The sequence below is a fragment of the Dictyostelium discoideum genome (genome assembly GCF_000004695.1).
Source record: "Dictyostelium discoideum AX4 chromosome 3 chromosome, whole genome shotgun sequence".
Lineage (NCBI taxonomy): Eukaryota > Evosea > Eumycetozoa > Dictyosteliales > Dictyosteliaceae > Dictyostelium > Dictyostelium discoideum.
In genome coordinates this window covers 5,706,813-5,724,044 of record NC_007089.4, presented here as the reverse complement: position 1 = coordinate 5,724,044, position 17,232 = coordinate 5,706,813, and the positions used below count along the sequence as shown (strand labels likewise).

Below are 17,232 nucleotides of genomic sequence, written 5' to 3'. Positions count from 1 at the left end.
AATTAATAAACCTATAATTGTATTTTTTAAAGGGTGGGTTATAAATAATTTAAATTAAATTAAAAATGATATAGGAAATAAAAAATCTAATTTTAGAAATAAAATGAAATGGGTTAAAAATAAATTAAAAATAGAAAATAATTTTTTTTTTTTTTTTTTTTTTTAATACATATTTTTTTTTATTTTTTTTTTTTATTTATTTATTTATTTAAATTTGAAATTAAAAAACTAACAGCATTATTTTGTTGTAATAATACAACAAGTGGCAATATGAAACAATTTGTAATGAAAAAGAAAGCAACATCAGGTTTTCTTCCCCAAACTTGAATACCTCTTTTAATTAAATTAATTTTATAAACATGTTTAAGTATTCTTTTAAAAATGTACATATGAATTAAAGCGGTTGTTAATGAAGCAAAAGCATATAATAATGTTAGAAAATAATTAAATTCTGATAATGATTTAATAGTTGGGTAGTATTCTTGATTTGGTCCATAATAAATTGTTAATGAGAATACAATATATGCGAAACCCGATAACGCTCTTGCAACAGTATTAAAGAAAAAGATCTCCAATGATACTGTTCTATCCAAATCACCATTTTGACCTAAAATATTGTACATTAAAACACCTTCATATTTTATCAAATAAAAATGTTCATACAACTTTTCAAATGTTCTAATACACCAATTTCTAAATGCAATAGTATCAACAAATATTTGTAATGTCAATGTCACAGCTTCCAACGCCAAATAAATAATAATCATATACCATGCTCCGACATGTGGAAATACCATAGAAAAGAAACAATGTGAACTTAATTCTAACCAAAATAAAAATAAAACTCTACCATCTTGAAATACTCTAAATATTTAAAATAAAAATAAAAATGAGGGGGAAGGGAGAGGGGAGAGGTGGTTAATTGATTAATTATTATTATTATTATTTTTATTATTTATTATTATTATTATTTTAAATTTACATACCTTAATGGGATATTTGGTAAATTTCTTCTCATTCTATGAAATGATAATCTAAAGATTAATTTATATATAAATACAATGATTTGAAAAGATACGATAAGAATAACTTGGAAAATATTATTTGTTACACTATAGAAAGCAAAAAGGAAAATATGAAAAATTGCATAACCAAATGGACCTAAAATAATCGTTGATGATACAATCCACCATTTAAAAAAGAAACCATCTTTTGAAAAGAAACTTTTATTTGTTGATGAATTATAATTTCTTGGGGTTGTTGCTGAAATGAAATTATCATCTAATGATGTTGTATTTGTTGATTCTTTTTTATTTTCAAATTCTACATTATTATTTAATTTTGGAATTTCAATGATTCTTCCATTACTATTATTATTATTACTATTATTACAACTATTTAATTTTGGTGAAGTTATACCACCAGGTTCAATTGATAAATCGAATGGAATATCAATAGATGATCTTGGTGAACCTGAAACACTACTACCAATACTTTTACCACCATCATTTTCTTCAATATCATCACCAATTGTATTTAAATTATTTAAATTTACGCTACTTGTATTATTACTTGATATATTATTATTATTATTATTACACTTATTATTTTTATTAATATTATTATTTACATGTTTATCAATATTAATTATTTCTTCAATATTTTCATTTGCACCATCATTTACACATAAATTTTGAATGAATGAATTTGATAATGATTTTGGATTTGATTTTGATGGTGATTCTGATAATGTTTTTGAAAGTTTTAATTGTTGTTGTTGTTGTTGTTGTTGAGGTTGTTGATGTTGTTGTTGAGATGACTCATTTAAACTTAAACCAATTAAAAGTGGATTTGAATTAATTTGACTTGATGAATAAATTTCTTTTAATGGTATACCAACTTGTGAAGTTTCATTAATGAATTCAGTTTTTTGTATTGGTGTATTAATATTACTATTACTATTATTAATAGTAGTAGAAGTAGTAGTAGTAGTATTTGTATTAATAATATTATTATTATTACTACTATCTTTTTTATAAAACATCATTGATGGTGGAGTTAAATTTGAAGTTGTTGTTGTTGCTGATGTTGTTGATAACTGTGGTGATTCAATATCTGCACCATTTTTTTCATATTGATAAAGATTATGACGATATGAATTACTACTATAATTACCATATTGTGATGTTGAATTTTCATTTAAAACTTCTGATACTAATGTTGAATGATTTGTATCTTTTCCAGATTTAACATGTTTTGAAATACTTAACCAAACTAATAAATAAACCAATGGTACACCAACACCAAATGAAATGATTATCCATTCGAATGGTATTGGAAATATACCAATTAACATGAAAACTAAATGACAAAATGATAAAAAGAATACCCAAATCGTTAGGTAAAGAAATGTTGATTTCACATTGAATGGAATTCTAGGTAAATTTAAAAATGTAAATGTCAATGGGAAGAATACTGCAAAACAAAAAAATGTTACACATGGTAAATATACCAATAAATATATTAAATTTCCTTTGGTCAATTGTTCACTTTCATCATATAATGGACATACTACAACTAAAACCATAAAAAAGTACGCTAAAACTATACTTGGAACTGGATGTGTTATTAAACTATATACTGATGATTTCTTATCTTGACCTTCAAGTTTATATAAATATAATTTATTAAATTTCATTTTTTTTTTATTTTATTTTCTTTTCCGTTCTTAAAAAAATAAAATTACAAAAAAAATTTTAATAAAAAAAAAAATTAAACTACATTAATGTAATTAATTAATTAATTTTTAAATAAAAAAAAAAAAGAAAAATTTTTTGATTAGATAAATTATTTTTTATTTTTTTATTTTTATTTTTTAAAAAAAAAAAAATGAAATAAAATAAATTAAATTAACCACTAAATAAAAATTATACCCAATAAAAAAAAAAATAATAATTATTTATCTTTTAACTGATTTAAAACAAAGGAAAAAGAAAAAAAAAAAAAAAAAAATATTTTTCTTACTTTTTTAAAAATACAAGTATTAAAAAATTTATATAACCTTTAATTTGTTTATTTTTGTTTTTGTTTTTGTTTTTGTTTTTTTTTTTTTAACTGTAATAAATATTAGCACACACACACGAATTACAACAACATTAATGTTTATTTTTTTTGATTAATTTGATAACCAATTTTAAACAAAAATAAAAAAATAATTAAAAAAAAAAAATAACAATTAAAAAAAATTAATTGTTATTTTTTTTTTTATTATTATTTTTTTTTAAATAATTTAATTATTTTATTATTTTTTTTTTTTACTAAATGTTAATGTTAAATTTGAATGAGTGAGTGGGGGCTAATTAGAAAAAAGTAAAAGGGGTACTAGTGTGTAATAGAAAAAAAAGTTTGAATTATAAAAAAAAAAGTGGGGTTGTTGTGATTTTTTTTTTTTTTTTTTTAATTGAATGTTTTAAAACGATTACATATATTGTAAAAGCATTTAAAATGTAGAGTTTATTGTGTGGTTCTTTTTTTTTTTTTTTTTTTTTTTTTTGTTTTTTTTTTTTTTTACATTTTTGAGTATATTTATTTGATTATTTTATAATAAAAAATCTTTAGGTAAAATAAAAAAAAAAAAAATTTAGTGAATGATTGTGATTTGAAAAAAAAATAAAAAAAAAAATAAAAAAAAAACCATATTACAATAATTTTGACCATATTATTTAAAGAATCATTGTGTGATTTTTTTTTTTTTTTTTTGTCATTTACCTTTTTTTATATTAAATGAATGGATTATTAATATATTAAGGCCCAAAAATAAAAATAAAATTATAAAAATAAATCAAAACTATTTTTTTTTTTTATTTTAAAATAAAATAAATTTTTAAAATTAATAAAAAAAAAAAAAAAATTATAAATAAAAAAATATAAAGTCCTTTATTATATACCTACTTTTTAAAATAAATTAGAAAATTTAAAATTAGAAAAAAAACAAAAAAAAATGATTTTATTTTTTTTTTTTTTTTTTTTTTTTTTTTATCTATAATTATTTTAAGTTTTAAATCTATTTCTATATCAATTTTTATTGATGAAAAAAATTATATTTATAAAAAAAATTTATATGACGATATTTATTTTGGCAGTTATTATTATTATTATTATTATAATTATAATTATTTAATTATTTAATTTTATTTTAAAATAATATTGAACATATTAATTAATAACCTATAAATAAATTTTAAAATTTATACAAAAAAAGAAATTAAAATTTTATTTTTTTTTTTTTTTTTTGTTTTAAAATAAAAAAATCAATAAATTAATAAATTTATCCATAAATAATCAAAATAATTAAAATAATTAAAATAAATGAAAAAAACCCCAAAGAAAAAAAAAAAATCTTTTTGTTGTGTGATTAGATCATAATTATTTTAAAATTCATTTAACAAATATATCTCGACAGAGTATAACAAAAAGTAAAGTACAAGTATTGATGTGGATTTTTTTTTTTTTTATTTTTATTTTTATTTTTTTTTTTTTTTTGTGGAAGTGTGTTTTGTTATGTGTGGTTTAAAGTATGTGTTGATCCAGTGGAAAAAGGTTGTTGTGGTGTGTGTGTGTGGGTGTGTGGGTGTGTGTGGGCACGAGAATGATTTATGATTATAAATGAGTGATGAATAGCTCAATTATTTTACATTTTATCTTTTATTATTTTATTTATTTATTTATTTATTTTTTTGTTTTCTGAAAAAAACAAAAAAAAAAAAGAAAAAGAATGAGTGGTACAACGTGACCTAAGTCAACTAAAAAATATTTATTTTAAAAGTTTAAATAAAATAAATAAAAAATTAAAATAATAAAAAAAACAATTAAAATAAAAACTAAATCATATTTCTTATTTAACACTTTATATCACAATTAGTTGTAAATAAATCAAATATTTGATTGATGACACTTTTGGTTATAAAAAAAAAAAAAAAAAAATTGTGATTTTTTTTTTTTTTCAAATCAAAGTGTGGTAAATATTGTTTTTAAAAAAAAAAAAAAAAATCTAATCTTTTTGACTTACAAATTTTTTAAACCCCCACAATACAAAAATGGTAATTTTTTTTTTTTTGGTTAATATTTTGATAATTTAATTAAAATCAAGATATTGTTTCCATAATATTTGAATAGATTTTAAAAAAACTTTTAAAATGAAAAAGTATATCTAATTAATTAAAAGAAAACAAATTTGTCATGTTTAACACAAACAATATGCTCCTTTAAAAAAAAAAAAAAAAAAAACATTGATTAAAACAAAAAAGTAATAAAATTAAAAAAAAAAAAAAGGTCAAATATTTTTAAAACAATTTTTTGAATAATAATGAAGAAGGGTATATCTAAGTTTAAAATAAAATAAAATAAAATAATAAAAAAAAAATCTTTTTAATTTTTTTTTTTTTTGATTACTTACCTTTATACTAAAAAAAGGTTATTGAAAAAAAAAAATAATTAATTATTTTTTTTTGGATAGAAACAAGATTATAAAACTATCTATTGTCATTTTTTTTTTTTTTTTTTTTTTTTTTTTTCTTTCTTGAAAAATTAAAAAAAATAAAAATAAAAAAAAATATTAAAATTAGAATTTGCTTGGTTAACCAATTTCATTCCTCCACTATAATCATTCAAAACGATTAAATTAAAAAATCTTTTTTTTAAAAAACTATGATATATGATTTGACCCATTAATATTTTTTTTTTTTTTTTTTTTCGGTCAACAAAAAAAAAAAAAAAGAAAAAAAAAAAAAAAATCCAAAAATTTTGTTATTGGCTGAATTCCGTTACAAGAAAGAATCAAGTGATTTTTAAAATAAAAGAATCTATTTTTTCAAAAAAAAAAAAAAAAAAACCTTAGATTTGACAAATCTATTTTAAAAGTGGTTTTTCTTCTTGATTTTCTTCTATTTTTTTTTTTTTTATTAATAAAATTTCATTGTTTCGGGGAAGGTGTATATTTTTTTTTTTTTTTTATTATTTTTAGTTTTTTCTATGGTTTTTTTTTTTTTTTTTTTTTTTTTTTTTTTTTATTATTCATCCATATTATTATTATTAGAAATTCTTGGTCTTCTACCAGAGCCAATGAATAAACCACTTTTAGCTATAGCTTGTCTTAAGGATTTCTTTGAACTAACTAAAGCAGAAGGTGGTAATTGTAATCCGATGGCTTTAATATTTTCAGTAACGGTTGAAATTTTTTGGAATTCATCCTCTGAAGCTCTTGGGAAACCATTTCTATGATATTGTGAAACTTGTAATCTAAATAACTCTTCATAATTTTCTCTTAAAATTTGATTAAAAGTTTGAATAAATTGTTCTTGATGTTCTTGAAGTAATAATGTATTTGGTGTTACTGGTGATGTTGTTAAACTTGTTGTTGTAGTATTATTATTTGTTGTTGTAGTTGTTTCAATTTGCATTGGCTGTAATTGTGGTGATGATTGTTGAGTTTGATTAGTATTAGTGTTGTTATTATTATTTACATCTTGTTGTTGTTGTTGTTGCTGTTGTTGTGGTTGTTGTTGATTATTTAATGAAGGTGAAGTAATATTTTCATTAGTTTGTAATGGTGGAGTTGAAACTATTAATGAATTTAAAAATTCAATATCGACACCTTTACTCTTTAAAATTTCACCAACTTGTTTAAATTGATCAGTATCAATTGAAACTTCAGAAGCACTTGTTTGTTGAATACGATTTTCAATATAAGTTTGAGTTTTACTTTGAATTGAATCATTGATTTCTTTATTAAAATTAAAACTACCACTCTTTATAAGACTTGACATTTGTTGATTTAAAAATTGAATAGTTTCATTTGGTATTAATTCAATTGGAATATCATTTTTAAATATTGATTTTTGTTCATCTGATTTTATAAAACTATTATTATTATTATTATTATTATTATTATTATTATTATTATTATTATTATTATTATTATTATTATTATTATTATTATTATTATTATTATTATTACTATTATTATTATTATTACTATTATCATTTAATTTATATTTAATTGAAAGATAATTTGGAATTTCATTAAATAAAACTGGTTTATCAATACCCATTTGTTCAACTAAATCTGGGTTTGGAATAAATGGTTCTCTAAACATTTTTTGTAATTCGGCCGCTTTTTGAACTTCAACTATTTGTTGCTGTTGTAATTGTTGTAATTGTTGTTGAAGTGTTTCAACTTCAATTTGAGTTTGAGGTGTAGTTGTATCATTTCCATCAATTTGAGTATTCATTGATTCAAGTGGTTGTTGTTGTTGTTGCTGTTGTTGTTCTTGTGATTGTTCTAATGGTGGTTGTTGAGTAGTATTGGTAGTAGTAGTATTTGGTATCTCTACTTGAATTTCTACTTGATTTTCGGTACTTTCGGTTGGTAAAGTTGTTGTTGTTGTTGTTGTAGTATTATTCGCATCTTGTTGTTGTGGTTGTTGTTGTGGTTGTTGTTGTGGTTGTTGTGATGATTCAATAATCATTGGTTCAGTAATATCTTTTATTGGTTGTGGTTGTGGTTGTTCAATTAAATTTGGTAATTCATTAATTTTTAAAAAATTTGGTTCAATATTTTGACCAAGTACTTGATAAGAACCAATTGGTGTATTACCAACTATTGGAACATACATATTGTATACGGCAGGTTTAAAGCTTGAAGCTGGTGAAATCAATACATTTGCATCATCACTAATCGATTTAATGAGAGAGAATGAAGTTTTTAAAGATTCTGGTGGTGATTGTACTTTTGGTTGTAAATCAATCTTTACATACTTTCTCTTTGGTAATGATTGTTTGGTAGGTCGTTGAGTGTATTGAGTTGGTTCTAAATAAACATTTTGTTGGATTGGTGAATTACTTGGAATTACGGCTGGTAAACCATAGAAACGTTGGTTTATTTGCATTTGTGCCTGTTGTTGTAACATTGCTTGTTGAATCAATTGTTGTTGTTGTTGTACTGCTGCTGCTTGTTGTTGAGCTGCTTGTTGTTGTGCTGCTGCCGCTTGTTGTGCTGCATGTTGTGCTGCCTGTTGTGCTGCTGCTGCGGCGGCCGCTTGTTGTTTCTTTATCTTGTATCTTGATAGTTTTTCACCACCATTACCACCGCCACCACCACCTGCAGTTTTATCACCACCAACGCCACCACTACCCCCATTTTTAACCTTATCACCACCTTCCTCCTCCTCTTCTTCCTCAATTTCTTCTTCCTCCTCCTCCTCCTCACCTTTTTTTTCTTCTGCACCACTTTTACCACCAACCTCTTCACCACCACCTTCTTCCTCTTCCTCTTCTTCCTCTTCTGATAATTCTTCTTCTGATGACTCTTCTTTCTTTTTCCTACCTCTTTGAGCTCTTTTTGATGGTGTTGTTGTTGTTGTTGTTGTAGCTGTAGTAGTGTTGTTATTGGTAGTAGTTATAATGTTATTAGTTGAAGGTGAAGGAGGATTATAAATTTGATTTGCTTTTCTTTCTCTTTCTCTTAAGGTTGCAGCAGAAGGGACAGCAGTAACAGGACCAATTGCCAATGGTTTACCTTCAGTTGATTCAACTTTTGAACGAAATGATTGAATGATTGATCTACCATTGGTTAATAATCTTTTGGCTTCTTTATAATAAACTGAAGCTGAATCATTATATTTCATACAATTCTCACAAATTAGTGTGAAATCGTATTGAAATTTATCAATATTTAAATAACGAAACTCTTTATTCTTTTTTAACATGGTTTCGAAATCCATTGGTTCTCTAATGTATTTAAAATAATTTGGTGCAATTTGCTCAGTCACTGGTGAATAAAAGAAACCATGTGTATCCTTTTTCATTAAAAGTTGAATGATTTGTCCAAATATTTTCTTATAATGATTGAGTTTCTCTTGTGGAGTATTTTGAATTTCAGTATCCTCAACTTCTTCTCTTTTCTTCTTTTCTCTATCAATTTCTTCCCTATCAGTATTTGGATCTAATAATGGTGGTGTTGAAATGAAATTGTGATTTCCATCATCATCCTCCTCCTCATCCTCCTCTCCCTCACCACCACCGCCATTATCATCACCACTAATATCTATATGTTTAGATTCCTCCTTTTCTTTTTGTTCTCTTTCTTTTTGTTCTTTTTTAGATTGACGTTTTTGTTTCTTCTCTGCTTTTTTCAACTCTCTTTCTTCATCTGTTGAATCAATAACTACATTTGCTTTTTCTTTTTTCTTTGATCCTCTTGGTGATTTAATTTTATTATTATTATCATCTTTTGATGGTGATAACATTGTTGAATCTGTATTATTTGATGTTGTTGTATTATTATTATTATTATTATTATTATTTGGTGTTGGTGGAGAAGAAAGTTTAATTTTTAATTTTAATGGTGCTTTTGTTGTTGTTGTTGTTGTTTCTGTATTATTGTGATTATTATTGTTGTTATCTGTTGATGTAATATTATTTTCAGTATTAAGTTTTTGTTTTTTATTTAGAGAATCTTCTTCTGTTGTTGTTGTTGTTGTGGTTGTTGTAGTTGTTTGATGATTTTCATCATCTTCTTCAGTATTTTTTCTTTTTCCAATTGGTGATTTTATTGATGGAATTGATATTCTTTTTGGTTTTGATGGTGTTATTTGTGCAAGTTCATCTGCTGATAATTGCATATCTATAAATATAATAAATAATTAATTAAATTATTATTAGAATGTGCACCATAAATATCTATATATGTGTGTATGTGTGTTTTTTTACCTTTTTTAGTCATTTTTTCTTTATATATTTATATTTTTTTTTTTTTTTACAAAAAAATGAAAAAAAAAAATAAAAAAAAAAAAAACAATCGGTTCAGATTTAATTTGAAAATGAAAAAAAAAAAATAAAGTTTGAAAAAAAAAAGATAATTTAATGAGACAAAAAAAAAATAAAAATAAAAATTTAAAAAAAAAAAAAAAATTTGAAAAAAAAAAAATAAAAAAAAAAAATTTTAAAAAAAAAAAAAAAAATCAACTGTCAAAAAAAGTTTTCCGAAACAGTATTATTATTTAATTTCTATGAATTGAAGAAGGGTATATATAATTAACCCTTTTTGGACAAAATTAATTAAACAAAAAAAATTTTCTTATGTAAATTTAAAATAAAATAAAAAAAAAAAAATAAAAAAAAAATTTTTTTCAAAAAAAAATGTCACAATAAACAAATCAAACACATAAATAAAAATGTCAAAATTATTATTTCTATAACATTATAATTATATTTGCAATGAATTTATATGTATAAATTTATTTTTATATTACTATTATTTTTTTTTTTTAATATTATTTTTTTTTTTTTTTTAATATTATTTTTTTTTTTTAGCACACACCAACCTAAATCAAATAAAAAGAAAAAAAAAAAAAAAATTTTAATAAACATTTATTACATAGCAATCGTAAATTTTTTTTTTTTTTTAAAAAATTTTAAAAAAATTTGATAAATAATCCAATTTACAAATTTATTCATTTAAAATAATAATAATATTTTTACATTTAATAATATTTTTACTTTTTTTTTTTTTTTTTTTTTTATTTTTTATTTTTTGGACTACTTTAAAAGAAATAATTAATTTATAAGCATAATAAATAATTATATAATTGTTTTGTTTTAATTTTATTTTATTTCATCTTTATTTTAAATTTTTGATTTTTATTTGACATATCTATAATTAGAAAAAAAAAAAAAAAAAAAAAAAAAAAAAAAAAAAAAAAAAAAAAAAAAAAAAAAAAAAAAAAAAAAAAAAAAAAAAAAAAAAAAAAAATGAAATTAAAAATAATTTTTTTATTAATTATTAATTTATTTTTATTATTTTATTTAGTAAATTCAATTGAACCTTGCAGTAAATTGAAATGTGATGATTCCGATCCATGTACAATAGAATCTTGTGTTGAAGGAAAAGGATGTCGATACTCATCAGTAGAATGTGACACTACCAACGATAATGGTTGCCTAAAAAATATGTGTTTCAATGGGTCATGTACACTTACAAATTTATGTCCAGAGGGAACCAGTTGCATAGATGACACATGCTCACCCAGTTTTGCGCCAACAAATCTTGGACGAACAACTCTCCCAAGAAATGATTGTAAGTAAATAATAATAATTATTAGTTAAAAAAAAAAAAAAAAAAAAAAAAATTAAAATTAAAAATTATTATTAAATAGTTGATTGTGAAGATATTACCGTTGAACAAAATTGTAATTCATACTACCCCAATTGTAAATGGTTGGTATTTCCTGGTTGTTGTGGTCAACAAGTTAATGTATGTATAAATGATCCTTTGAATCATTGTTATAGAAATAATTTATCATGTGTCATTCAAAAATCAACTAATCAAATCATCGAGCTTTGGTCTATATGTATACCTCAAAAAGATTTTGAAGTTTATAACATACCTCGTAAGTATTTTATGAAATTAGTGATTAATTAAAAAAAATAAAAATAACCCCTAATTTTTTTTTTATTTTTTTTTTTTTTATTTAAAATTAAAGCTCAAAAATGTTCAGAAATTGACTGTCAAGGATCACCATGTGAGTATGTCCAAACCACACAATGTTTAGGATCTCATTGTTGCTCAAAAACTCCACAATGTGTGGGGACCACTACAATAACAAATACAACAGGAATGGCTACTTCATCCACAACTTCAGGAGCAACAACAACATCACCTACAACCTCTACAACTACTGGAGCAACAACAACAACAGCAGCAACAACAACAACAGCAACAACAACAACAGCAACAACAACAACAACAACAACAACAACAACAACAACAACCACTATATCACCCACAACATCAACAACTACAGGAACAACAACAACCACTACATCACCTACAACTTCAACAACTAATGTATCAACAACAGGAAAGACCACTACTTTAACAACTACAGGAGCAACAACAACCACCACATCACCTACAACTACAGGAGCAACAACAACCACCACATCACCTACAACTACAGGGGCAACAACCATCACATCACCTACAACTTCCACAACTACAGGAACAACAACTACCACATCACCCACAACCTCTACAACAACTGTAGGACCAACTATAGGAAAAACAACAACAACAACAATAACAACAACTGCATCACCTACAACTTCAACAACAGGAGCTACAACCACCACCACCACATCACCCACAACATTAACAACTACTACCACTACATCACCCACAACTACCACTACATCACCTACAACTACCACTACATCACCTACAACTACCACTACAGCACCTTCAACTTCAACAACTGGAAAGGCCACTACTTCAACAGCTTTAACAACAATAGGAAAGATCCCTTCCTTTACAACTTTAACGACAATAGGAAAGACTACTACCTCTACAACTGGATCAACAATAGGAAAGACTACTACCCCTACAACTGGATCAACAGTAGGAAAGACCCCTACTTCAACAACTTTAACAACAATAGGAAAGACTACTACCTCTACAACTGGATCAACAATAGGAAAGACTACTACTCCAGCTTCAAGTACAGGAAAAACAACTGGATCGACATTAACTTCAAGTACAGGACTAGCATCTACTACAACCTCAAAAACTTCAACAACAGGCAAAGAAACAACAATAACAGCTTCTTCAACTCCGACAACAGGATCAGCAACAACAGGATCAGCAACAACAGGATCAGCAACAACAGGATCAGCAACAACAGGATCAGCAACAACTCCAACAACAGGATTAGCAACAACAGGATCAACAACAGGATCAACAACAGGATCAGCAACAACAACTCCAACAACAGGATCAACAACAGGATCAGCAACAACAACTCCAACAACAGGATCAGCCACCTCAACATCATTTTATACTAGCGACCCAACTTCTAGCATTGATACCGGTTATCAATCATCTGGGTATATTGTTGATGGGTCACACATTATTATTACAGTTCCAATCGAAGAAATAAATATACCTCATAAATCCATTTGCCAAAATTATACCTGTCCACACGACTCAGTTTGCGTGGAACACTACCACTTATCTGATAAAATTCGACCAAAATGTATTAAATTTCAATCAGATTGTTTATCTTGTGATTCTTTGGATTGTGAAAAATCAGAAGGTTCAAAGTGTAAATATATACTGGCTCCATTTTGTTATAATGAGGCGGATCCAAATGATTGCGGGAAATGTTGTTACATACCCACTTGCATTTAAAAATAAAATTGATAAAAAAATAAAATTATTTGATATAAAACTTGTTTGAGCATTTACTTCAAAATGTAATGAAGCTTGTTAACTTTATAATATATATAATTAATAATTATATAATTGAATAATATTTTGTTATCTTTATTTAATATTAATATATATTTTATGATATTCAATATTGTTAATAAAATTATTCTTTAGTATTTATATTATTTATAATGAGTTGACAGTATTATTATTATTATTATTATTATATTATTTAAATGTGTGTCAACTATAATTAGTAATGTAATAAGCATATTTAATATCTATTAATTTTTTTTTTTTTTTTAATAACATCACTCAATTTGAGTGTGTTCTAGGAGAGTTTATTTGTATTTTTTTTTTTTTTTTTTTTTTTTTTTTTTTTTTTTTTTTTTTTTCTTGTTATTCTTATTTTTTTTATTATTATTATTATTATTATTATTATATTATTATTATTTTATTATTATTATTATTATATTATTATTATTATTATTATTGTTATAATTTTTTTTTTTTTTTTTTTTTTTTTATGAGTAGTTGGTGTTATATGAGCAGTATGGTATGAAGTGTTCCGGGTCTATTAATTTTATAGATTTTTTTTTTTTGAATTGGATAACGCAATTATTATTTGCTTCTCCTTGAGATGCTAGATCTCATTTTATTTTATTTTATTTTTTTTTTTTTTACAGGGTCTCTAAAAGAGGGGTTGGTTTACCTTTTTTTTTTTTTTTTTTTTTTTTTTTTTTTTTTTGTTTCGAATTTTGAATTGTATTATTACTTTTGATTAAAACATCTTTTTTGTCCAAACTTTTTTCTAAATCTTTTTTTATTTTATCGTCTGGTTCGTGATTGATGTTTATGACGTATTTGAATTGTTTTTTTTTTAATTGAGTTTTATCCACAATTTCGCTTATTTTTTGTAGGCATTTGTGTTGCTTAATATTTGTGGTGTTGTTTGTGATTTTCATTTTATTTTCTTTCTATCTTTTTTATTTTTCTTTAAAAAGTTAAAAATCTGGAAATTTTCTGATTAACTTGGGTTCCCAGGTTTTTTTTTTTTTTTTTTTTTTTTTTTTTTTTTTTTTTTTTTTTTTATTTATAGAAAGTACTGAGTGAATTATTGTATTTTTTGAGATGTTTAGGAAGTTCTATTGCATGAAGAGGTGAGTTCCATTGTCTGCTAAATTGTAATAGCTTTAGCGAGATTAGTGAGTCTAATTTATTTTGTTCTTCTGGCCGTTGCTTTGATTTGATTCTTAATGTTTTGTTTATAACCGCTTGTGTCCTGTCCCATGCAGCTCTTTGTGTTTTAATTAGTTCACGTATGACTTGTTGTCTGTGAATTATTATTTCTTTTTCATCGTGAATGAGTTTATTTCTTTTGTGCCAGATTTTTTCGAATATAATAGCTATTAAATTGGCTACTAGTGCAATTTGTAGATGGTTTAAAATCTTCACATTCCAGGTGTGAGTGGTGTGTCCACACTTAGTTAGGGTGTAGTTGAAGATTTCTTGTGTGTTTTTGATGTGGGCTTTGCAGTTGAAGAATATATGTTCTGAAGTCTCATCTTCCCCACACTGTTGGCATGGCATGTTGTATATTTTTGGTAGTGCTTTCAGTGTGTATCTCCATAATAGATCTCTACCTTTCATGTTTATTATTTTTTTGATTTCTTTAAATGGAAGGTGTTTGCTATTAATTTTGGTCATTATTTCTTTTTGGCCAGGAGTTGGTATGAATTTGTTGTGTTCAGGAGATTGAGTTGTCATCATATCCTCGTATATTTTTTTTAATTTTGGGAGGTGTTCGTAATGTGTTTGTTTATTTTGTGGAGTTTTTAATTGGGTCCATGCTTGCTTGCATTGCCAGTGTAGTTGTAGTTGCTTTTGTTTTGTTGTTGTTTTGTTGTTGTTGTTGTTTTTGAGTTCCTCTTCCCACAGTTTTATATATGAACTAGGAGTGTTACTTACTCTTTGGTGGAGGTATCTTTCGAATAGCCATGCTTTCTGTGCTAGTTCTCTTGTCTTCAGGTTCCATAAGTTTAGGCCACCATTGATATAGTTGTTTTGTCTTCTTTGTAGTGAAAGAGAGTTTTTAGATTTTGTGTTGAAAACAAATTTTACGATGTTATTTTCAATACTATTGTGTTGTGGTGTGGTGTTGATGTAAGTGTGGAACGTTAACTGAGATAGTGCATATGTTTTTGCCATTATGAGTCTGCCCATATAGGTTGATGAAGTTGAGTTAATATTAATTTTTTTTTTTTTTTAATAACATCACTCAATTTGAGTGTGTTCTATGAGAGTTTATTTGTTTTTTTTTTTTTTTTTTTTTTTTTTTTTTTTTCTTTTTTTCTTGTTATTCTTATTTTTTTTTTTATTATTATTATTATTATATTATTATTATTATTATATTATTATTATTATATTATTATTATTATTATATTATTATTATTATTATTATTGTTATAATTTTTTTTTTTTTTTTTTTTTTTTTTTTTTTTTTTTTTTTATGAGTAGTTGGTGTTATATGAGCAGTATGGTATGAAGTGTTCCGGGATGTTTATGGGCATGAGTTTCGAGTTCCAGTTGTGGCTGAATTTTTCGAGTCTTCTTTTTATTGATGCGGTCCGATTGATTGACTCTCGGTTATCAGTGCATCTTAGTTCTTGACGTAGTTGTTTTTCTACTATCTTTCTTGTTCTATCCCATTCGGCATCTCTCGCTTTTTTGATTTTATGAATTATTTGGGTCTCTGTTATTATTGTAGTGTTATCGTTGAATTTTATTTGATTTCTTCTGTACCATATCGATTCCATAATGGCTCCTATCAGATTTGATGAGAATGGTGTGAGTAGTTTTCCGAGAACTTTTTCGCTCCATGGACCGTGGTAAGTGTTGTTGGAGTCTTTACAGACCTTTTGATAGATTGAGTCGATATTCTGTTTTATTGATTTGCATTCGAAGAAGATGTGCATAGACGATTCTTCTTCTTTACATGAGTGGCAATTCTCCCCATGGTGTTTTGGAAGTGCCTTGAGTAGATATCTCCATGCTAAGTCTCTTCCTTTGATAGTTGTGATTGATCTGGCTTCTCTGAATGGTAGAATTGGGTGATTAATGTTCTTTTGAATCAGTTTTTGACCTGTTGTTGGCTGGTGTTTGTTCCATCCCTTGTATTTGATATCCATCATGTTTCTATAGATTACTTTTAATTTTTGTTTGTTTTCGTATTTGGGTTTGACTTGGTTTAGTTTGAGAGTTATTCGCTCTCTTGGGTGGTGCAACAACTTCCAGGCTTTCCAGCATTTGATGTGAATCCTTGATAGTGAGTTTTCTTTTTCCGACTTCCAGACTTCCATATGTGGAGGGCAGTTCTGGTCGTCTTTTTCTCTGAGGTATTGTTCGTATATCCATGCTTTCTGGGCATTGGATCTGGTTGCCATATTCCAGAGTTCCAGGCCTCCAATTTCATAGTCTCTTCTGCTCCTTTCTTTTGAGATAGCCCACCTGTCCCCTTTGAATAACATGTTGGCATTAACGTTCTCCAGTTTCTTTATGTCATTTATTTCGTTGATGTATAGTTGGAATGTTAGTTGGGACAGCAGGTATGATTTGAGGATTGTGATTCTACCTTTTAGCGTTGATGACACGCTCGAATAGCATTTTGTGAGGTTTTCCAGTTTGTTCACCGTATCATCTACTTTGCTTAATATTAATTTTATAGAGTGACTTTATTACAAAAATCTCATTAACAAAGCGTATGTGGTCTAGTGGTATGATAGCTGCCTTCCAAGCAGTTGAACCGGGTTCGATTCCCGGCATACGCAAAATTTTTGCTTGGGTAAAACAAAATCCGAACTTCGTTCATAATTCATTAAAAAATTCATCAATGAAGCGTATTTAAAAATAAATATATAAATAAATAAAAAAAAAATAATCAAAATTTTTTTTTTTTTGAATGGAATAAA

At 25.0% G+C, this 17,232-nt stretch overlaps 5 protein-coding genes and 1 non-coding gene across 6 annotated transcripts; 2 read left to right on the top strand and 4 right to left on the bottom strand.

Annotated features, from left to right (window-relative positions):
• Window positions 1-200: 200 nt before the first annotated feature.
• On the bottom strand, window positions 201-2,698 carry DDB_G0282411 (hypothetical protein; the record flags this gene model as incomplete). Its single annotated transcript, XM_634940.1, has 2 exons — window positions 201-864; window positions 987-2,698. The coding sequence occupies 2 exons, from the start codon at window positions 2,696-2,698 to the stop codon at window positions 201-203; spliced, it is 2,376 nt and encodes a 791-aa protein (XP_640032.1).
• Window positions 2,699-6,068: 3,370 nt separating this feature from the next.
• DDB_G0282409 (bromodomain-containing protein) lies at window positions 6,069-9,781 on the bottom strand (the record flags this gene model as incomplete). The annotated part of the gene is made up of 2 exons (XM_634939.1): window positions 6,069-9,682; window positions 9,769-9,781. The coding sequence occupies 2 exons, from the start codon at window positions 9,779-9,781 to the stop codon at window positions 6,069-6,071; spliced, it is 3,627 nt and encodes a 1,208-aa protein (XP_640031.1).
• Window positions 9,782-10,809: 1,028 nt separating this feature from the next.
• Window positions 10,810-13,243, top strand: DDB_G0282407 (hypothetical protein; the record flags this gene model as incomplete). The annotated part of the gene is made up of 3 exons (XM_634938.1): window positions 10,810-11,134; window positions 11,214-11,447; window positions 11,541-13,243. The coding sequence occupies 3 exons, from the start codon at window positions 10,810-10,812 to the stop codon at window positions 13,241-13,243; spliced, it is 2,262 nt and encodes a 753-aa protein (XP_640030.1).
• Window positions 13,244-14,353: 1,110 nt separating this feature from the next.
• On the bottom strand, window positions 14,354-15,472 carry DDB_G0282405 (hypothetical protein; the record flags this gene model as incomplete). Its single annotated transcript, XM_634937.1, has 1 exon — window positions 14,354-15,472. One exon carries the CDS (start codon window positions 15,470-15,472, stop codon window positions 14,354-14,356), a length of 1,119 nt encoding a protein of 372 aa, XP_640029.1.
• Window positions 15,473-15,771: 299 nt separating this feature from the next.
• Window positions 15,772-16,791, bottom strand: DDB_G0282755 (hypothetical protein; the record flags this gene model as incomplete). The annotated part of the gene is made up of 1 exon (XM_634936.1): window positions 15,772-16,791. The coding sequence occupies one exon, from the start codon at window positions 16,789-16,791 to the stop codon at window positions 15,772-15,774; it is 1,020 nt and encodes a 339-aa protein (XP_640028.1).
• Window positions 16,792-17,020: 229 nt separating this feature from the next.
• Window positions 17,021-17,091, top strand: tRNA-Gly-UCC-2. The gene has a single exon. It is a non-coding gene; the product is annotated as a tRNA-Gly (tRNA).
• The last annotated feature ends 141 nt before the right edge of the window (window positions 17,092-17,232 follow it).